The 22,040-nt window shown below is 42.3% G+C and overlaps 1 protein-coding gene across 1 annotated transcript in view; it reads right to left on the reverse strand.

Annotated features, from left to right (window-relative positions):
* NSMAF (neutral sphingomyelinase (N-SMase) activation associated factor) overlaps window positions 1-22,040 on the reverse strand; it is a 66,684-nt gene that overhangs the window by 30,585 nt on the left and 14,059 nt on the right. The window contains exons 2-9 of the mRNA XM_010838986.1: window positions 17,344-17,433; window positions 11,553-11,631; window positions 11,387-11,454; window positions 11,268-11,304; window positions 4,557-4,607; window positions 1,688-1,759; window positions 1,356-1,403; window positions 1,200-1,252 (exon numbers count right to left, since the gene is read on the reverse strand). Of these exons, the coding sequence (XP_010837288.1) occupies window positions 1,200-1,252; window positions 1,356-1,403; window positions 1,688-1,759; window positions 4,557-4,607; window positions 11,268-11,304; window positions 11,387-11,454; window positions 11,553-11,631; window positions 17,344-17,433 (498 nt within the window). The remainder of the gene's footprint in view (window positions 1-1,199; window positions 1,253-1,355; window positions 1,404-1,687; window positions 1,760-4,556; window positions 4,608-11,267; window positions 11,305-11,386; window positions 11,455-11,552; window positions 11,632-17,343; window positions 17,434-22,040) is intronic.

The raw sequence follows: 22,040 nt of genomic DNA on the forward strand, positions 1-22,040 counted from the left end.
TTATATACATAAGCTTTCAGCCAAAGCCAACACGGAATAATCTATTCAACCAATATGTTCTACTTTGTCCTACTTTGTTTTGCTAAGCTGCAAGGATACAGCAAAACACAAAAATCTTAAGTAAAAATGACATCTCATGACTAGAGACTGCAATAATCCATACCTAAGATTTTATACACATTAGACAATCTATACATATATATTAAGTAAATGGAATTGAACAAAGTTTAGCAGGGTTGCTAAAAACAAAATGAATACACAAAAATATACTTCATTCTACTTGTCAACAATAAAGAGAAAATGACATATTTTAGGATACCATTTAAAACACCACTAAAATATGAAGTACTTGGAATAAATCTAGCACAAGAGAAGAAAGATCTTTACAAAGAAAATTGTAAAAAAAAAAAAAAAAAAGACACTAAGGAAGACTTAAACAGAGTTTCACTGCAATCGGAGTAAAAATCCGAGTATACTTTTCTTCTATGGAACTTGACAAGCTGATTCTAACTTGACACAAGATGTGTAAGACCAAAACACTGAAGACATAAATTAGAAAGGAAATGCCATGCCAGATACTAAGACACAGTGATTAACACAGTAGTACTGCAGACGGAAACACAGACAAATAGCCCAGATCTACTTAACAGAAGGAAATCTACTTAAAATATGGGAAGAAACAAATCAGAGAACAGGTTAATATGAAAATATAGTTACTTGCAGAAAATATATTGTATACTTAGAAAAGTGAATACTTTACCCTCTGGAGGAGTCTCAAACTCACAAGTGATATAAACAAGTAAGTTTTTTAGAAAGAAAGCATTTTAAAAGCGCATTCAGAAGAGTAGAGAAAAGGGGACTGCAGAAGGAAAGACTCGAGAGTGTAGGGGTGACGAGCTAAATGCCGTCACAGCAACCTGAGCAGTGGGGGCTGGTGGCCTGAACGGAGGCAGTAACGTTGAAAGGATAGAAGCTCACAGACTGGGAGGTTCTGGGGGACACCATTCCCCAGGCCTTCAAGAGGCCAGGAGCCCCCGGACTCTGCCCTGGCATTGAGGCCGGGGCCGTTGCCCCAGGTCAGCAGCTTTGGGGCGAGGCAGACGCCAGCACCCATCATCGATGGCAGACACACTGAATGAGGCCTGAGATGACAACGCCGCTGCTTTCACCACCAGGAATCAAAATCATGGAAAACTTACCTGTTTTTGTCGAACGACGTCCTAGCCAAACGGGACTGCAAGATAGCGGTTATCTGTTAAGACAGAATCATTTAAAAAATATGGCTGTAAGTATCTGTAAGTGACACGTCAATGCAGGTTCATTCACAATAAAGATACAGGTCTTTAGAAACTCACCATGGCAGTTTGGTCCCCCAGTTTGTCCAGACAGGATGCTCTATGAAGCTACGAGTACAGAAATATACACGGATTTATTTCTCTCTCTGATGATAAGAAGATAGTTCCTTAGAAGCAATGAAACACAACCACCATTCTGTTACTCAGTAACAGCTAAGAGCCATTCTAAAACATCTATGACTTCTTCCTAATGTAGAGTTTTCAAGTTCAACACATTCAAGTAAATCTCATTCAGATTTATACCAGAGGTTATGGTTTTGGTGAGATGTATGAACATGAAATTTTTTTTTAAAAAGTTTGCCAGTGAATATCTGAGAAGAGCTCTGACTTACTTGAAGCAGTGTCTCCACAACATCTTCCACTTTCCCTGAAACATCCAGCTCGAAGACATACTCCATCATGCCCTGAAAAAGAGGAAGATGAACTGAATCAGAGGAGAACAAGCACATCAGGACCTATCATTTTGAGAACATTTGCAACCCCTGCTGACAGGTGCAGGCAACTCCCTCAGCCCACCTGGGAGATCTACTTCTGTGTTTACTATTTCCTTCCTTCCACTGCCTTTGGGCTTAGTTTGCTCTTCTTTTTCTAGGTCCCTGAGGTATCTAATTAGGTTTTTTAATTTGAGATCTTCCTCTTTTCTTAAGGTAAGCGTTTAACACTCTAAACTTCCTTCTTAGGATTGCTTTTGCAGCATCCTAGGCATTTAGGTATGTTTTCGTTTTGATCATCTTGAAGTATTTTTAAAATTTCCCTTTTTATTTCTTCTTGACCCACTGTTTGCACAAGAAGGTTGTTTAATCTCCACATACGTATCAATCTTCCTGCTGCTATGGATTTCTGGTTTCACTCCACGGTGGCTGTTAAAGATACTTGGAATGACATCAGTCTTGTTAGACTTACTGACTTCTTTTGTGACCTGACGTTTGATCTGTCCTGGAGGATGTCCCCTGTGCCCGTGAGACAGTGTGTCTTACTGTCCTTGGGCAGGATGTTCTGCATGTGTCTGTGAAGCCCATCTGGCTAGAGTACAGTCGAGTCCTGCTTCCCGAGTGATCGTCGGCCTGGATGACCTGCCTATTATTGAAGGTGGAACGTGGAAGCCTCCTCTGTTCAGTGCAGCTGTCAGTCTCTCCCTTCAACCTGTCAGTGCCGGCTTCACACACTCACGTGCTCTGAGGCTGGGTGCACATACTGTTGTGACGGTTACTTTTTATGTGTCACAAACTGCACTCTTCTCTTCCCCACGAGGGTGAGTATGCTGGGCTGCATCTGCCTGTGTCTCTGGCTCAAAGTCTGGAGCAGCTGCACAAGCCCAGCTCTTTCCTGTTTTGGGAGGAGGGTCCCCAGACATCTAGAGCATTATGGGTCCTGTCAGAGCTCCAGGACAGGTGAGAAGATGGGGACTGGGCATTCCCTCCAATCACGTGCACTGTTCCAGGGGAGGGACTATGGTGAGACGATGCTCCAACATTCCTACACCTTCAGTGTGGCTCACTTCACTCTCACCTGGGCACAGGGCACTCTGAACCGGTTTCTGGATTTCTCACAAAGGGAATTCATCCATGTACTGTTTCTGAACCAGTCTCCCCATCAGAGGAATAAGGGTTTTCCCAGTCTATCATCTCTCATCACCATCGTCAATGTCATCATGCCCCCCTTTAAACCTGAGAATCCTCTGGTGTCCTAATTCACACTGGAACAAAAGAGCTTTTCTTTGCTTCAGACAACCTGCCCCACTTCCTTTGACGTCACTTTTCAGCAGATTTGTACCTTGAGTAGGCGTCAGGAGAACCTCTGCAGTGAGGGTGCAATGACCCGTGGTTCTCAGCTTGGAGGGGGATGGTCCTGCCACCCCTGCAGGGCATTTGTCAACATGTGGAGGTGCCACACAACAACAGGGGACAGTGTGTGTGTGGGGGGTAGCACTCAGTGGGTGGAGCAGCCTGTAACGTGAGGGACAGCCCCTCACAGTGAAGAAGCAACCTTCCCAGATGCCAACGGCACTGCCTGTGAGTAACAAGCGCTCAGGACTCACTGCTCCTAACTGACTGGCGTGCACAGGTGCTTCCTGCACATAAAACCTGGAGGTGGCTACTGGGGGCCAGTTGTCCCAGCTGCTGCCGAGGACTCGCATGCCAGGCCGGCCTGTGACCAGGACTGCCATCTAGCCAGTAGCAGTCTGCTCAGACGTGGGGCTTTTCCTAATTCAGAGGAGTCATGACAGGAGCATTAGGCCCATCTCTAGGTCCTATAAGGTCTCCTCTGCTACATGCTACATGTAGACTACATGCTAAACTGCAGCATGGGTCTGTGCTCAGTCTCCTCTGTTCATGGTATTCTCCAGGCAAGAATACTGGAGTGGGTTGCCATTTCCTCCTTCAGGGGATATTCCGTGCCCAGGGACTGAACCTACGTCTCCTGCCTTGGCAGGCGGGTTCTTTACCACTGAGCCACTTGGGAAGCCACAACATTAAGTAAAGCATAGAGTGGTTGGATGTGATGTCTAGTGACGAGTCCTGTGTTCATGGTCCTTCAGAGCTTCTACCCAATCAGGAGAACTTATACACTTGTTGCTGCTGCTGTTAAGTCGCTTCAGTGATGTTCGACTGTGTGTGACCCCATAGATGGCAGCCCCCCAGGCTCCCTCATCCCTGGGACTCTCCAGGCAAGAACACTGGAGTGGGTTGCCATTTCCTTCTCCAATGCAGGAAAGTGAAAAGTGAAAGTCAAGTCGCTCAGTCGTGTCCGACTCCTAGCGACCCCATGGACTGCAGCCTACCAGGCTCCTCTGTCCATGGGATTTTCCAGGCAAGAGTACTGGAGTGGGCTGCCATTGCCTTCTCCTGAGCTCTTAAATAAGGGTATTTTATAACGTATAAATATTTCTGTAACATTTAAAAGAAGTCCTCAGTGATTCCCATTAAATATGATGCATCTTCTGATTTCAATTTTTAACCTAATAATTTAAGCCTTTTCCCCCACTAATAGACCCACTTATTTTTAAGCTAAAAAGTTAACTGAAATCTTTTGAACTGAAGTCTGTGGCTCCCTTGGATAATTTTGTTATAACTGCTAAGTAACAAGCCTTTAAATACCTGTTATCATTATACTCCATCAAAGAAGTTAACACAGACACAGAACCTTATTGCTCAAAATCACTATGGAAATTGTTGGGGATGAAGGAAAAACCTTACTTACCCTTTCTATTTTATATGGTGCAACAATGTTGTGTTCTTTAATGAAATACACCTGAAAAAGACAAATAAATAGTTGTAAAATAATTAAACGTTGTCAGTGATGAGCTGATGGATGTTATGAATCAAATTTAAATCATTGTTATTTAACCTCTATTTCCAAAAGCATTTGCATTAATATTAGTATGGCTTTAAAGTTCTGATGTTAAAATAACAAACATTAAATTAAAAAGAGATTCATCAAGGAAACAAGGTAGCAACCCCTGCAGGATCGATACAATGTTTAAGATGGCTTGTCAATGTCATCACTTGAGCCCAGTAACCACACAAGTGAAGGAGGCTAACCTAAGTGTTCATTGTCTAAGAAATGATTAAGACAGTCACTGTGGTATGAAATCCATTCATCAACATAGAGAAACCTCTCTTTTCTAGAGGCACAGTTTTCACATGCACCAGGCCACTTGTCCTCACATGGGACACTAGCAACCACATATCACATATACACACACACAACCAACCACATATCTCACACACACACACGCCCCAGAGCATCAACCTCCTCGCACGTGCGCCCTAATCCCGCCCTCCCTCCAGTTAGGACAGAAAATTTGCCTCCCCCACATCCGTCAGCTGTTCAAAAACGTAGTTCCTACGATCACACGATGCACCTTCTCCCGTTTAAATGCACTACAGATTAAAAAACACTCCTTTGGTCTCACATCCTTTTACCCCTTTTCTGTTCATTTTAGTGGTAAAACTCTTTGCCAGAGCTGATGTACTTTCCAGGGCCCAAAGCAGGTTTTCCTCTGATCTGTGTCACTGCAGCCGTTCCTGATGAGGTCAGCGAGGACACACAAGGTCGGGGAGGATGCACAAGGCCACTCTTCTCAGGGCTTGGATTCTGTTTCTCAGACGCGACATAGCCGGGCCCTTCCTGGAGCAGGTTTCTAGCCGGCTGCGCGGCACCTGCTCCAGGTTCTCCCGACCTCACCAGCTGCTTCCTCCAGCTTCCCAGGGCCCCTGCTTCCCTCCCCGCCGCCCCGGGGCCTAACAAGTGTCTGTCATTCCAGGCCCAGCCTCCTCCTGAAGCCCAGACAGAGGCCTCCAGACGTCGGTGGCGCCTCCTCCAGGTCACATCTACAAAGCCTGCTCCCACATCGAGCCTCACCACTAGCCCAGCAGCACCTCTGTCAGGGTTTCTTCAGAGCACACCGGGATGCCGACCCCTCTCACCCTCCCGCAGCCACCAGCCTGGGCCACACGCCTGAGTCACTACTCCCAGATGCTCGCCTGGTGTCCCCGGCTACCCCAGGCACTGGAGAGAACCACAGACAGAGACCAATCAGACCGGGGCCCTTCTCAGCGAGGCATCCGCCGCTGCTGCACTACGGTAGCTCGTGCATGCCTTCTCACGTTCTGGCCTCTGGCCTGGTTCACCTTCCTCATGGCGTCTGTCTCTGCCTGACGTCAGAGAAGACATCTGCTCACTGTCTGCTGTCCCACTGAGAGGTAAAGTCCCTGGAGAGAGGGACTTCAGATATTTTATTCTTCCCTCTATCTCCCTCCTCTCTCTTGGGCTTCCCAGGTGGCTCAGAGGGTAAAGCGTCTGCCTGCAATGCGGGAGAACTGGGTTCAATCCCCAGGTCGGGAAGATCCCTGGAGAAGGAAATGGCAACCCACTCCAATACTCTTGCCTGGAAAATTCCATGAACGGAGGAGCCTGGCAGGCCGAAGTCCATGGGATCACACATAGTCACACATGACTGAGCAACTTCACCTCTATCTCTAAAACCTTGACTGTGATACTTACAGGATGCATGAAGAAAGTGAGAAGTGTCAGTCGCTCAGTCCTGTCTGACTCTTTATGACCCCATGGACTGTAACCTGCCAGGCTCCTCTGTCCATGGAATTCTCCAGGCAAGAATACTGGAGTGGGTTGGATGCCCTTCTCTGGGGGATCTTCCCGACCCTGGGACTGAACCCAGGTCTTCTGCATTGCAGGCAGATTCTTTACCATCTGAGTCACTGGGGAAGCCCAGGATGCATGAGTACTATTGTTGATACACACACACCCCTTCCTCTTTATTTTACCAGCAAAAGAGTATATAGAAGCAAAGCTCTCTAAAGCCCAAAGAACCATAACATATTTCTAAAGCACTGTGACCTAGTAAGTAATCACACACACACACACGCACATTTTGTTTTCCTGGTTGTGCAGTTAACCCAGGAAACTTAATATTTGAAAGAGTAGCTTATGTCTAGTTGCCCTTGATATAATATAGCTGATTTTGAGCTTGATATGAGACATCTTACATAAACTATTGAAAGGCAATAGAAAGATTTTGGTTCTAGGTTTATTAAAATTATATTAAAATGGATACTTTTATAACAGAAACCACACTTCCAATTTAAAACCTACCTAATCCTTTCAAGATATGGACTTTCCAGAATAAAGCCACAGTGCAGAATGATACTATAGTATAATGAGCATGCAGCTGTGGGCCAGAATTATCAATAATGGTGTTCCTTCCCCAAAGTAAGAGATGGCGGTAACTGCTTTCATTTATGCCAGTCAAAACTAACAGACATTCTAAAATTAATAGAACCATGGAAGGCAGATCTAGAATATCACGTACCCTGATATCTCCCAGCTTTCATAAAATAATTTTCAATATACACTAAAAAGGGCCATGAACAAGAGGGCTGCGTGATCTGAACACCACTGGGAGGCTCTCTGCTCCAGACTATTCACCCCGTGAGACTCGCAAGGCTTTGAGTCAAGTCTTGAAGCGAAGAAACCTCTCTATCTGTTTCCCACGGCTCTTCCTACATTTCACAGAAAGATACTTTTCTTTGAACACTTCAAGGATCTGGGGCTCTGCAGAGGGGAGGCAACCCTGCTCTCCTCTCTCCCTTTCATTTTCAAGGTGAAGAAGGTGAGATTCACAGCAAAAAGACAGGGCTAACGGGCTTCCCAGATGGCTCAGTGGTAAAGAATCCACCTGACAATGCAGAGGATCCCTGGGTTGGGAAGATCCTCAGAGAAGGAAATGGCAACCCACTCTAGTATTCTTGCCAAGAGAATCCCGTGGGCAGAGGAGCCTGGCGGCCTACCATCTATGGGGTCACAAAGAGTCGGACACAACTTAGCGACTAAACAACAAAAATGAGCTCTACTCTTACAATTTTTTAAAGATCTACAGGTGAATTAAGTACAGCTGACCCCTGAACAACATGGGCATGAACCACGTGGGTCTACCTACATGTGGACTGTTTTCAATAAATACATTGGGAAATTTTGTGGAGATTTCGGACAATTGGAAAGAAGATGAACTGTGTAGCCTAGAAATATCAGAAAAATTAAGACCTAAGTATGTCATGAGTACATAAAATGTATGTAGATACTAGTCTATCATATCATTTACAACCATAAAACATACATGATAAATTTATCACAACTTAATGCGCAAACTTCCTGACCAGACGTGGCACCAACTGAAGTGGAGAGAAAATGTAAATAACTATATAGAGACACAGCATGAAGCCACAGCGCTCCCTCCCTGCAGCTCACACTGCACCACGGCCATAGCTTCCTAGCCAGCCCCTGTGCGGAGGTCAAGTGTTGAGAGTAACCTCAAAAGGCCACAGGACACCGTTCATCTCCCTGTGAACAGTCATCTCTTCAGTAAACTCCACTGCAGTACAAAGTGGTTTCTCCTGGTTCTTGTGCGTCGTGTTCAGTGTCAGATCGTAACCTTGAATAACACCACGGGACCACGTGGTGTCACTAGTGATGCTGGCAGTGCTCCAGAGGAGCCGAGAAAAGTCACGACACTACAAGCAACAGCCGAGCTACTTGATGTGTGTACCGCTGACTGAGCTGAGGTCCACAGCGGGGGCCGCCCCCGTGTCAAGATAAACGGATCCCGCATTAAGGACCATGGTGGAAAGGAAAAGGACATTCATGAAGTGGTCACGCAGCTAGCCCGCAGGCAGGAGAACCTGGCACTTTCTGTGAAATACTTCTTTATCTCATGTTTAAAATGCAGCTTTTATGTGGGTGCAGGATTGCTGTAAGAAAGCCACACCTATAGATGAATATGAGGTCATCACATGACAACTTAAAGCCAAAGGAAGGTGAAGGAGCTAAAGCTGGAGAACTTAATGCTAGCAAAGGATGGTTTGATAATTTTAGAAAGAGGTTTGGCTTTAGAAATGTCAAGATAACAGGAAAAGCAGCTTCTGCCAACCAAGAGGCAGCAGATGAGCTCCCAGACAGCATGAAAAATATCTCTGAGGAGAAAAGATTATCTGCCTGGACAGGTTTTTACTGCAGATGAAAGTGCCCTCTTCTACGGGTGGGTGAGCAGGGAATCCACAAAGGACATTCATTAGGAAGAGAAGTGACGACCAGGAGTTAATACGGCAGGCTGAGATAGGCTAAGTCTGCTGTTTCGCACAAGTTCAGTGGAGTTGATGACCAGGACTGTCCTGATCTATAAAGTTGCTGACCTCTAGCCTTGAAGAGCGGAGAAGGCAATGGCAACCCACTCCAGTGTTCTTGCCTGGAGAATCCCAGGGACAGAGGAGCCTAGTGGGCTGCCGGCTATGGGGTCGCACAGAGTCGGACACGACTGAGGCGACTTAGCAGCAGCAGCAGCAGCCTTGAAGAGAAGAGATGACCACAGCTGCCGTCTTCAGGTTGCACAGCAAGAGGGCTGCACAGCAAGGACCCTTTTCCTGGATTGGTTCCATCGATGCTTTGTCCCATTGATGCTGTCAGGAAGTATTTTGCCAGTAAGGGACTACCCTTTAATATTTTTTTTAATTGGACAATACCCTGGCCACCTCGAACGATTTCAACACCAAAGCTGTCAAAGTGGTCTACCTGTCCCAAAACACAGTATCTCTAATTGAGACTCCAGATCAAGGGGTCATAAGAACCTTTAAGGTTTGTGCGCATGGTGCTCTATGGAAAGGGCTGTCAATGCTGACAGCTGGAATATCTTCAGAGTCTGTAAGGACCGCACCACTGAAGATGCCCAGGTTGTTCAAGAAAAAGCCATGAATGCCATTAAGCTGAAAACCACACGTTCCTGCTAGAGAAAACTGTTCAGATGCTGCGCACAACCACACAGCATTTATGACAGAGCCAGAGTATGGATGTGGCTGAAAAAGAAGGGGGCTGAAACGTTTCGAGACCTGGATCTCAGAGAGATTCAAGGACTAATGGACACCGCACCAGAGGAGAGAACAGAAGACAACCTGATGCAGACAAGCGCTCCCAAACCAGACCTGAGGAAGGAGACGCTGTAAGCGCTGGGTAATAAGCTGACATTAGACAAGCTAGCAGAAGCGCCTGGGTTTTTATTTTTTCCTGCCTTTTGACTTCTTTTTACAACATGGAGCCTTCTACGACCCAGGCGCTGAAACTAAAGCAAACTGTGGAAGAAAGATGGGTGCGTAGAGAAACACTTTTAGAGAAAAAAGCAGAAAAAGACAGAAATTATGATGTATTTCTGTAAATTTAAACTGAATGTGTCTGCCTTTCCTGCACCTCCACCCCTTCCTCCTCTGCCCGCCGAGACAGCAAAACCAAACCCCCTCCTCCTCCTCGGCACGAAGACAGACGACAAGGATGAAGACCTTTGTGACCATCCATTTCTACTTAATAACTAGCAAACAGTCACCCTGCTGTGCAGTTACTAAACTTGTAAACAGATGACAAACTTATAGTATTGATAAACCCAGTACAGACTGCAAACGTGTCTTCTCTTCCTTATGATTTTCTTACAACCTTTTTTCTCTAACACACTGTACTGTATGACTACATAATATAATACATACAACATATAAAATGTGTTAATAACCATTTATGATCCCCTACAGGATGAAATGGCAACCCACTCCAGTATTCTTGTCCGAAAAATCCCATGGACAGAGGAGCGTGGAGGGCTAGAGTCCATGGGGTCGCAGAGTGGGACGAAACTAAGCATGTGTCATCAGCAAGGCACCAGCAGGCTATTCGTAGTAGTTAAGTTTTGGGGGAGTCAAAAGTTATACACGAATTTTTAACTGTGTTGGAGGTTGTCAGAGCCTTGAACTTTTTGCTTTACTCAAGGGTCAGTCGTATATGTCAGGAGAAAAAACATAATTTATCTCTGTACTGCCAGTGTCAACACAGTGCTGGATGCAAAAATCTATACTGAGTAAACGCGAAATGAATAAAAAGTCACAACTCCAAGCTTTATAACTAGACAAGGCTACACAACCCGAGTCCTGCCTGGGTTGCCATCACGAGTCACCTTGAGCTCACTGAAGTGGTGGGCGCTGGCCTCCCGCCTCCTAAATGGTGACGAGGCTACAGGAGAACCTGTAGTCCTTCACCTCAACCTCACACAGAGTCAGGACTCCTAAGGGCGAACCCACAGCCGGCAGGTAACACACACACACTCACCTACCTACCCGAGGAATGTTAAGGATCTCAGCAGGGATCACACCTGCTAAAACGTATTTCCCAGTGACTAAATTTTAAAAGAATTTAAACATCTTTTCCAGCGGTCTTCATTTGAGATTTGTACAAATAATTTCAGTATGCTAAAAAAAAAGTGTGTATATGGAAGCCCATACAAACACACACACATATATAATGTATGTATTTATTCATTTAAATGTTCATTCAGGTTAGAAAAAATATTTACCAAGTGCTCCTTACCTGGCTGAAAATGAGTGAAATCGCCCCAGATACTGTCCTAAAAATGCAGATAAAAGTCATTAAATATATATAGAGTTTTTTGGTAGAAGTAAAGTCAAACAGTTGCGACAGTGACATACTTTGCAAAGTGTCTATTGGCTTCATTTTCTCCATCTCTTCCTATTTTTATACAATCCCTCAAAGGAATCTGTATAAAATTGAGAGAGAGAGAGGTTATAAAAATAAGACAAGGTAAAATGCACACAAATATAGGGCTATTTCTCTTCACATTGAAAGTGTGTTTACCTTAATGATGGGTTGGGATATTGCATCCGGTTCAAAAATAACTGATTTTGAACATATTTTTAAGGAGCCTCTGATTTTCCTAGAGATAAAGTACAAAGGGATATTATTAATGAACATAACAAGTCACAGAAGAATCATAACACATTTTAACTAGCATGTAGATGACTAAAGCATCAACTAATAAAAGATCAAAGACAAAGGTATGAAAGGTTGGACAACATAGCAAAATAATTATCCTCATCTCCTAAAGGAAATCAACCCTGAATATTCACTGGAAGGACTGATGCTGAAGCTCCAACACTTTGGCCACCTGATACGAAGAATCTACTCACTGGAAAAGACTGATGCTGGGAAAGATTGAATGCAAAAGGAGAAGAGGGCAGCAGAGGATGGTTAGATGGCATCACCGACTCAGTGGATAGGAATGTGAGCAGACTCTGGGGGACAGTGGAGGACAGAAGAGTTCACTGTGCTACATACAGTCCGTGAGGTTGCCAAGAGTTGGACACGACTTAGCAACTAAGCAACAACCATCACCTCCTCCCTGGAGGTTAAAGAAACTCCACGTGTTGTAATACAGTCTCACTGGTTGAGGACTGTCTGGGAATTTTTATTCATTATCACTTCACTTGGCCCTCACAACTGCATGAATGTGAAGCAGTTTTCTGATCCTTAAGAAATGCTGATTCCATCCTGTCTGTGGTTAATTCTTTTGACTTTGAATTTCCTACATCTTAAACACTTATTCAGAAGACCATACTGTAACCCTAATCCTTTTTAAACCTGACATTGATTGGGTAAGGGATTTTTTTTCCTTATTTATAATCATGGGAAAATAACAGTTTGAATTTAGCACATAAAATGCTTTTAGTGGTAATTCTGGAGTACATGGGAATTCAAGGTAAAATTGCTTCTTTGAGAATAAGCAATTTTAAAGATGATCTGCCTACTACTACAATACCAAATAGATCAGCTGTTGACCATTTTTCTCCTTTTCTAGGACATGGATAAGGCTCTAGTGAGTCTAGGGCGACGCCTGCCTGAGCATGCTAGAGGCTAGTGTGCCTCACTAGCCTGAAGCCAATAAAAAGCTACACTTTATTGTCTTTTATTGACTGAACGACTTTTATCAATGATCAGACCAAGGCAATAATTTATTATGTAATCAGAACACAGGTTAAGAAATACTGGGAAAAAAGAAACCTTTTAAAAAAATCATCTTAGTTTCCAAGACTATATTTTGTCTACAAGGAAAGCTCCATGGATTTTTTTAAATTACTTGTATGACATTTGAGCTTTTCCTCCAGCCATTCCTTGGTGTCCTAGTGAACCCTTCTCACTCTGCCCATCCCAGGGGTCTCTTAATTGAAGCAATTATTTTACTTGGACTCTAGAAAGACCCACCTGCTCTCCCTGAGTCAATCATTCTGCCAAAAAATCTCACATCCTTCCTGGCTTACAAAAATGCCAATGGCTTCCTAGCGCACATGATAAAGCCCCATCGCAATCTGAGAAAGGCCTGCCTCTGTGTACACATGTATATGTACCAAACGGATGAGCAGGGTCATGGTAAAGGCCATGATACAGTCTACAGTTCTTCTTCCTCAAAGGCTCTTTTAAATGTTGATTTTTATATCATTTTTTCCATGCTGTTAATTGCATTTACTTCTCTAACACCCTAAATTACCTAATAATAACTTAAGTACTTTTAAGGCAAAAGCTAAAGAAATACAAATAGAACAGAAAACTCCCAAGTACCAACCCACCAGTTCCTGCAGCTGTTAACATGCAGTCATTTCTGTTTTGTGTCTAACACCCTAGAACCCTCCTGGATTTTAGATAAATTCCCAGACTCCTATACTTCATCTGCTGTGCTGTGCTCAGTCATGTCCACCTCTTTGTGACCCCATGGACTAAGCCCACCAGGTTCCTCTGTCCATGGGATTCTCCAGGCAAGAACACTGGAGTGGGTTGCCATTTCCTTCTCCAATACTTCATCTAAACATACTTTAACATGAATCCCTCAAGTCCTTCAATAAATGACCATCATTACACATCTACAAAAAATAATAATTCCTTAATGTCATCCAGGATAAAGTCAGGGTTCAAATCTATTTCATAACTGTTTTTTATAGTTGGTTTGTAAAAAGCCACAATTCCTTTAGCTGATATGGCTCCTAATATCTGTTAATCTAAGACAATGTTCATTTCCCCGCTTTATGGACTTTGCTAAACACATCTCTGTGGTTTTCATCTATCACACTTCCTTTATGTCAGAGGCAGTGCACACGTACTGCCCTCATATCAGGAGGCCCCAGTGGATTCAGATAATACCCACCTTGACATGTGCATTAAAATATTTCTCAGCAGCTTTTCACCTGCTGGTTTAGCAGCCACTGAAGAGTATGTCTAGATCAGGGGTTAGCAAACTTTTTCAGTAAAGATCCAGGGAGCAAATATTTTTGACTTTGTGGGCCATTTGGTATCTGTCTCTATTCAGCTCTGTTTCCCTGTTGTCGCAGAAAACCAACCAGATACAAGATGTAAACAAGTGGGTGTGACTGCATTCCAATAAAACTTTATTTAAAAACCCAAGTGGCAGCCAGATATGACCATAGTCTGTGGATCCCTGATTCACTAGGGATTGAAATTTTTAACAATCCTTCAGTGTTTGTTATCTAGAATTTATCAAAGAACAGCTTTAATTATCTATGATTTGGCCACCCTGAAGTACAATTTGTACCAGGAAAGCAGGAAAAATGCTTGATGTTTTTTATCAAGTTTTAGAAAAATGAGTCGGTGTCCTACAATCCTTTGAAGTTAAATGATACACACACACATATATATATACGTATGAAATTATTTATATCACATATATATATATATATCATTATGAACTCATAGGAGTTGAGCCCTTATGATACATTCCAATCCCCTATAGTCATTCTTTTTTGATGCTCAATCTGCTCCATTTTTTTTTTTCCCCAACTTTTCAGGGTGGCCTTGTGCCCTTTTAATTCAGTATGCAATCATTTTTGATATTTTTCCTTACCTGCCAGGATAACAAGATGTTCCAGGCTCACCTCCCTCACTTTTCCTGCCCCTAACTTAGACTCAGGCACTTCTCCAAAGAGCCCTCATTGCTTTTACTGGAGAGAGGCATTCACAGGGCAGCTCATTGCTACTGAGCTGTTTCTAGGTCTTTTCAGAAGGCAGAGCTAGAAACTACTTTCTTTTAAAAGAAAAGCATATGACTCCATATAAGCATTACCAACTCAAATCAAAGATCCCAAGGTTTTTACTTAACTCCTTTAATATTAGATCTGTATCTCCTTTGTACTGAAAATCTCGATCTTGGCATTTTTCTTTATCTAACTGTATAAAACTGTGTGTATAAAACAGTTCCAAAATAATACAAAAATACTTAACATTACTACTAAAACAATTTACAATATTTTTTGCAATTATTCCTTAACTGAAAATATATTTCACCAGAGACACAAATTATTGTGTTGTGAAGTTGATTAAAACAATTCTTTTCCGTGATTAATCGTCCAGCTTTCTATATAGCTAGGTTTATTTGTTTCATTTTCTTTTTAATTTTTAGAGTTTTCTGCCTCTCCTGAAATTTAACAAAGAAATAAATTTTATATTGCATATAAATATTCCTATGGTTCCAAAAACAGAGCTATAAAAAAAGGTACATTCAGAAGCATCTAGCTGTCATCTCTGTATTATCTCCTGATCCTCCTTTTTCTATGTAGATAACCATTTCCATTAGCTTTTTGCTTATGCTTTAAAATATATATATATTTAACTTTTAAAAACATAATCAATATAACAGCCCCATTTTCATATGAAAGATAGCATCCAACACCAAATATTCTTCCCTTGCATTTTTCACTTAATATGTGTTGGAGAAAAATCTACAGTAACACACAGAACCTCTTCATTCCTTTGTTACAGTTTCATAATGCTCCAGTATGTGGTCATTCCATAAGTTATTCAGTCACCTACTAAATTATTTCCAGCATCTTGCTATTACAAGTAGTCCTACAATAAATGATCTTGGACATATGTCCATTTATATACTTTCTAGTGCATCTCTGAGGTAGTTTCCTACAAGTAGCATTGCTAGATCAATAGGATAATGTACATGCAATCTTGCTAAATATTACCAAATTCACTTCCATGGAACTGTACCATTCCAACCTAATAACTTGAAAATTACAAAAACAGGTTTCAGTTTGCTTGCTTATATTTGTGCTTCAATAATGACCAATGTATTCAATTTTAAGCAGGACATTATTATAACAGCAGAGGAGCATTGGGAGAAAAAAAAGGTATGAAATTAGAGAAAAAATATGTTCAAAATTCTAGAGGTAAAAAAGCAAGGTTCCACTTTCAATTAGAAAAATAATTATCTAATATGATTGAACGCCAAGGAAACAGATATGTCCAAACCTATCAAACAAAAAGCTAAGTGAGTTTCACTTTGGTTTGTATTTATATAAATAGTACACAGTTTTGATTTAAACAAAAACTACACGAAATTAATGCTTTTGAACTGTAGTACTGGGGAAGACTCTTGAGAATCATTTGGACTTCAAGGAGATCCAACCAGTCAATCCTAAAGGAAATCAGTCCTGGATATTCATTGGAAGGACTGATGCTGAAGCTGAAACTCCAATACTTTGGCCACCTGATGCGAAGAACTGACTCATTGGAAAAGACCCTGATGCTAGGAAAGACTGAAGGCAGGAGGAGAAGGGGACGACAGAGGATGAGATGGCTGGATGGCATCACTGACTCGTTGAGTAAGCTCCAGGAGTTGGTGTTGGACAGGGAAGCCTGGCGTGCTGCAGTCCATGGGGTCACAAAGAGTCGGACATGACTGAGCAACTGGACTGAACTGAACACGGTTTTGATCCTTTCAGGATTAAAGGATATTTCATTTTTAAAATGGTAAAAAGTAAAGTGTTTATCTAATACCAAAGCATGTTCTAAATTGTAGCCTGTAGTTGTTAAGTGACAAACCAAGAGAATTAACAGATACATTTTAGTTAATTCAAATTTGGCATTTTAAACCAAAAAAAAAAAAAAAAACCTTCATTATATACTTTTGCACATACCTTTCAAAGGGTGTGGCCAAATAAACAATCTACTTTTACAGTAATAAACAATAATAATTAAAATATAGAGCATTTTGCTTCTAGTTCAAATCAAATTATTCATTTGAAAGTCCTGATTTTTACACCACATGCACTGATGTTTTATGATCATTACTCTAAAACACCATAACCCAAATAATTGAGCATACAAGGACAAAAGGGATGCAAGAAAAAAGTGATGGAATGAATCAGGAGCCCATCGGGTGGATTTAGGAACCAGACCCAACCTCTGAGGAATTAGTACTTAGCTTTAGAAAGGGCTTCCCTGATAGCTCAGTTGGTAAAGAATTTGCCTGCAATGCAGGAGATCCCAGTTCGATTCCTGGGTTCGGAAGATCCCCTGGAGAAGGATAAATCTACCCACTCCAATATTCTGGCCTGGAGAATTCCATGGACTCTATAGTCCACGGAGTCGCAAAGAGTCGGACACGACTGAGCAACTTTCACTTTCAGCTTTAGAAAATATCTTAAGTTATGGCAATCTATACACTGGATTTATAAATCCCTTTCTTCTCATTACTTTCCCAAAAGAAGGGGAAAACTGTGTGATCATACATTTAATTTTAAAACAGACAACAGAAAAGTCTGTAAGTCTGCAGAGATCTAAAACTCCTCCTTACCTTTCCTTCTGGCTGCCCTTGTGCTGAATGTGATGAGCTGTGTGCTGTTCAAAGTAGTACTCCTCCAAGTTAAGCAGAAGCAAGGAAAATCTACATTTGGGGAGAAAAAAAAAAAAGGTTAATTTTTTTAACATATTAAGAAAGCAGAATATTTTACACGTGTTCCCAAAGTGCTTTTCCATCTTTAACATCAAAAAATACTTATTAAGTGTGTATTATATGCCAGGCATGCCTCTCCATCCAGAAAGACCTGTCTAGTTATGTCAAAAGTAAAACTGTTTTGTTGCTCAGTCACTAAGTCACCTCTGACTCTTTGCAATCCCATGGACTGTAGCCCACTAGGCTCCTCTCTCCATGGAATTTCCCAAGCAAGAATACTGGAGTAGGTTGCTATTTCCTTCTCCAAATTTGTTTACCACGTGGATCTATTATTTCTTTACAGAAACTCAATAATTTCAAGAAACAAAACTTATTCTTGCCTGAACAAAGCTCGGAGCCTTCCCACCTACAGAGTTCTCGCCCTCTGTTCCCTGTGACTGCACCCTAGGCTCCTGTACCACACACACCACTCCAGTGTCATGGCTCATGGGTAGGTGAGTGCCTCCTGCTACTCTCACAAGACCACAAGCCTCTGAGAGGTAGATCTTTAGATATTCCCCTGTACTCACTGGAAAAGACCCTGATGCTGGGAAAGATTGAGGGCAGGAGAAGAAGGGGACGACAGAGGATGGGATGGTTGGATGGCATCAGCGACTCAATGGACATGAGTTTGAGCAAACTCCAGGAGATAGTGAAGGTCAGGGAAGCCTGGCGTGCTGCAGTCCATGGGGTCGCAAAGAGTCGGACATGACTGACTCACTCAACAACCAACCTAATGCTTGCACACAATGACTATGTTATAGATAAAATAAGCAAGTTGAAACTGAATGGGATTGAAAAATAGTTGCTTTTAAAGTTTGAAGTGCTTTTTTAAAAACAAAGCTTTAAAGAAATGTATTATTTAGTTGTATGGCCACAGAAAGAAACACATGGCAAAGAACTGGAAGCAACTGTTTTGTTTTGTGGTCAGGACCCAGAAACACCGACGGCACCAGAGTTACAGGGAGGGAGAGGGTCTCATGAAAAACGTGGCACTTGAGCTGGGTCTTGAAGTTCCTGTGTAAGAGGGAAAGACATCTAGAGTAAATACGGCAGAACAGATCTCTAGATTAAATACGGCAGAACAGACCTCTAGATTAAATACGGCAGAACAGACCTCTAGATTAAATATGGCAGAATAGATCTCTAGATCATATATGGCAGAATAGAACCTAGATTACGCAGAACAGACCTCGAGATTAAATACAGCAGAATAAATATGCATGGTTTATTTCTGCTCCCTCTGGGAACAATACAAAGTAAACAGAAGTATTTTTTAAATAGTAAAAAGCCATAGACTAAAGAAAACTGGAGGGGCATACAAGCAAGTGAGAAGTAATGGTAAGTTTGTGAGCAAGACAGTGAAAGCGGACAGCCAGTGGATGGAGGAATCAGCAGTGACCAGAAACCAGGAGAGCGGATGCCTCCAGAGAAGGCACCAGTCAGGAGAAAACCAGAAGTTCCACGACTGCAGGAATAAGGCAGCAAGAAGGCAGGGATGGAGCCAAGGTGATGCTGAGAGTCCGAATGAGGCTAGTCACCCAGATTCCTCCCCTGGTAGTTCTCCCGATACACAGTTTTTCAATAACAAAGTTAAACAAGAGGCTCCCAACTAGACATCAAGCACGGTGCAGAGCATGAGAAGGTGGTTACACAAAAATCAGGAAGACATATCACACTCCAAGTAGCAGTCCGGTGGATTATCTTTGGAAAAAACTAGTGCTAAAGAAAAGACCCATGGCTACCAGCATTTGAAAGAACATCATCCCACACTGAAGCCCAGCAGAAGAGGCCTGCCCACGAGAATTACATGCTTCACCCTTAAATATAAGACACCCCAGGATTACCAGCTTCCAGTGTGAAAGAAATAGACCAAGCAAGCAGAAGAATACAACCTGAAGGACTAGAAACGTGTACAGAAAAAGAGGTCCAAAGACTATAATTAACATCCTTACAAAGAAGAAATTATATCCATAAACCAAGATATGGCTCACTTAAAAATTTTGAACCAACAGAAAAGTAACTCATAAACTAAAAATAATGACAGCAGGAACCAGCTCTACCATCACAACAGGCAACTTTTATTGGCCTGTTCTACACTGTAAAATCCATGAACAAGAATTAATCATAGGCTAAACTGCCAGAACTCAGTGTAAAATGCTCACTATTAGTACCTACTGTGAATTTCAATACAATCACAAAAGTTGGGATTGCTAGGAACATCCTTTGATGCATCAGATAATTTCCAGGAAGGTATAAATCAGAGAGATAGTTACTAAGTACATTGCCCCTTACTTTTAGCTTGTATTAATATCTTAATAAGCTGAAATGCTTTGCTTGGGCAGGAGCTAGGCAACCCTTCCTCCTTCATCTCCCCACTTCTCTTAGAGAGAGGGTAAACTAAAGTATTTGTCAGTAAGACAATGGCATAATTTTGTGGCTGTAAGGCAATGGCACCCCACTCCAGTACTCTTGCCTGGAAAATCCCATGGGCGGAAGAGCCTGGTAGGCTAAGAGCCGGACACGACTGAGCGATTTCACTTTCACTTTCATGCATTGGAGAAGGAAATGGCAACCCACTCCAGTGTTCTTGCCTGGAGAATCCCAGGGATGGGGGAGCCTGGTGGGCTGCTGTCTATGGGGTTGCACAGAGTCGGACACGACTGAAGTGACTTAGCCGTACTTAGCTGTAGCACAAGTAGCCTTCATAAACAGCAAGCTCTTCCATATAAATAAGATATAATCGTATCTTTAATATTGTTAAAATGTCACATTTAGCCAAAGCATAATATTGTTAAAATGTCTATACCAGCCAAAGCAATCTATATATTCAGTGTTATCCCTAACAAACTCTCAATGCCAATTACTGCAGAAATAGAAAAAAAATCCTAAAATTCATACAGAATCAGAAAGCTAAAATAATTGAGAATAAAAAAACTGGAAGTCTCACAGTTCCTTATCAAAAGATATTACAAAGCTATAGTATTAAAACAATGTGGTCCTGACATGTAGACCAAAGGAACAGAATAGAGAGCTCAGAAATACTCTCATATCTAACGGATCTTCAACAAGGGACCCAAAGTCACACAATAAGGAAAGAACTGTCTCTGCAACAAATGGAAATCTGGGTATTGACATACAAAAGAACGATCCTGAACTCTTCATAATATATATAAAAATTAACTCAAAATGAATTAAAGGCCTAATTTTAAGACCTGAAACTATAAAACTCTAGGAGAAAACATAAGGGGAACGCTTCATAACACTGGATTTGGCAATGATTTCTTGGCTATGACACAGCAAGCCCAACAAAAGCAAAAATAGATAAGTGTAACCACATCCGACTTCTATGACACGGAAGTATGACTACTACTTTGCAGTAAAGAAAACAGTCAACAAAGTGAGACGGAGGGATTTCCCTGGTGGTCCAATGGCTCAGACTCCATGCCCCCAGTGCAGGGGCCTGGGTTCGATCCCCAGTCAGGGAACTAGATTTCACGTGCTGCAACTAAGACCCAGTGTAGCCAAATATTAACAAAGTGAGAAGGCAACCTACAAAATTGGAGAGAATATTTGCAAACCATGCATCTCATAGCGAGTTAATATTGAGAACATATAAAGAACTGCTGCTGCTGCTGCTGCTAAGTCACTTCAGTCATGTCTGACTCTGTGTGACCCCATAGACGGCAGCCCACCAGGCTGCCCCGTCCCTGGGATTCTCCAGGCAAGAACACTGGAGTGGGTTGCCATTTCCTTCTCCAGTGCATGAAAGAACTGTTACAACTCAACAAAAATTAAAGTAAAAAATGGACAAAGGTCTTAAATAGACACTTGTCCAAAGATATGCAAATAGCCAGAAAGTGTATAAAAAAGATATTGAACATCACGAATCATCAGGACACTGCAAATCAAAATCTCATACACTATTACAAAACAATAAACATTGGGGAGGATGTGGAGAAATTGCTGGTGGAATTGTGAAATGATGTAGCTACTATGGAAAACAGTACAGAGGTTCCTCAAAAAATTAAAGCTAGAACTATCATATTCAGGTTCCCTCTGGTGGGCAGATGACTCCTATCCTCCTTCACAGCCCCACAGACTCAGGCATCTCTCACCACCTGCTTCTCTGTTGGTGTCGTTTAGTCACTCAGTTGTGTCCGACTCTTTGTGACCCCACAGACTGTACCAGCTCCTGTCTGTGGAATTTCCCAGCCAAGAATACTGGAGTGGATTGCCACTTCCTTCTCCACCTGCTTCTTTAGCTACTCTTTAGTCCTTCCAAGTCATCTAATTGCTCTAGCAACCAGGATATGTTTATAGACTCCTATTCATTAAAAGGCTTGGCTTCTAATGCTCCATGCCTAGAGCCAGAGTCAAAAGCACGATGAGGTTATCACCTCACGTGGCTCAGAACGGCCATCATCAAAAAGTCTACAGACAACAAATGCAGGAGAGAGAGTGTGGAGAAAAGGGAATCCTCCTACACTGTTGGTGGGAACGTAAACTAGTACAACTACTATGGAGAACAGTATGGAAGTTCCTTGAAAAACTAAACC

Source organism: Bison bison, unplaced genomic scaffold (assembly GCF_000754665.1).
Source record: "Bison bison bison isolate TAMUID 2011002044 unplaced genomic scaffold, Bison_UMD1.0 scf7180017864108, whole genome shotgun sequence".
NCBI classification, from domain to species: domain Eukaryota; kingdom Metazoa; phylum Chordata; class Mammalia; order Artiodactyla; family Bovidae; genus Bison; species Bison bison.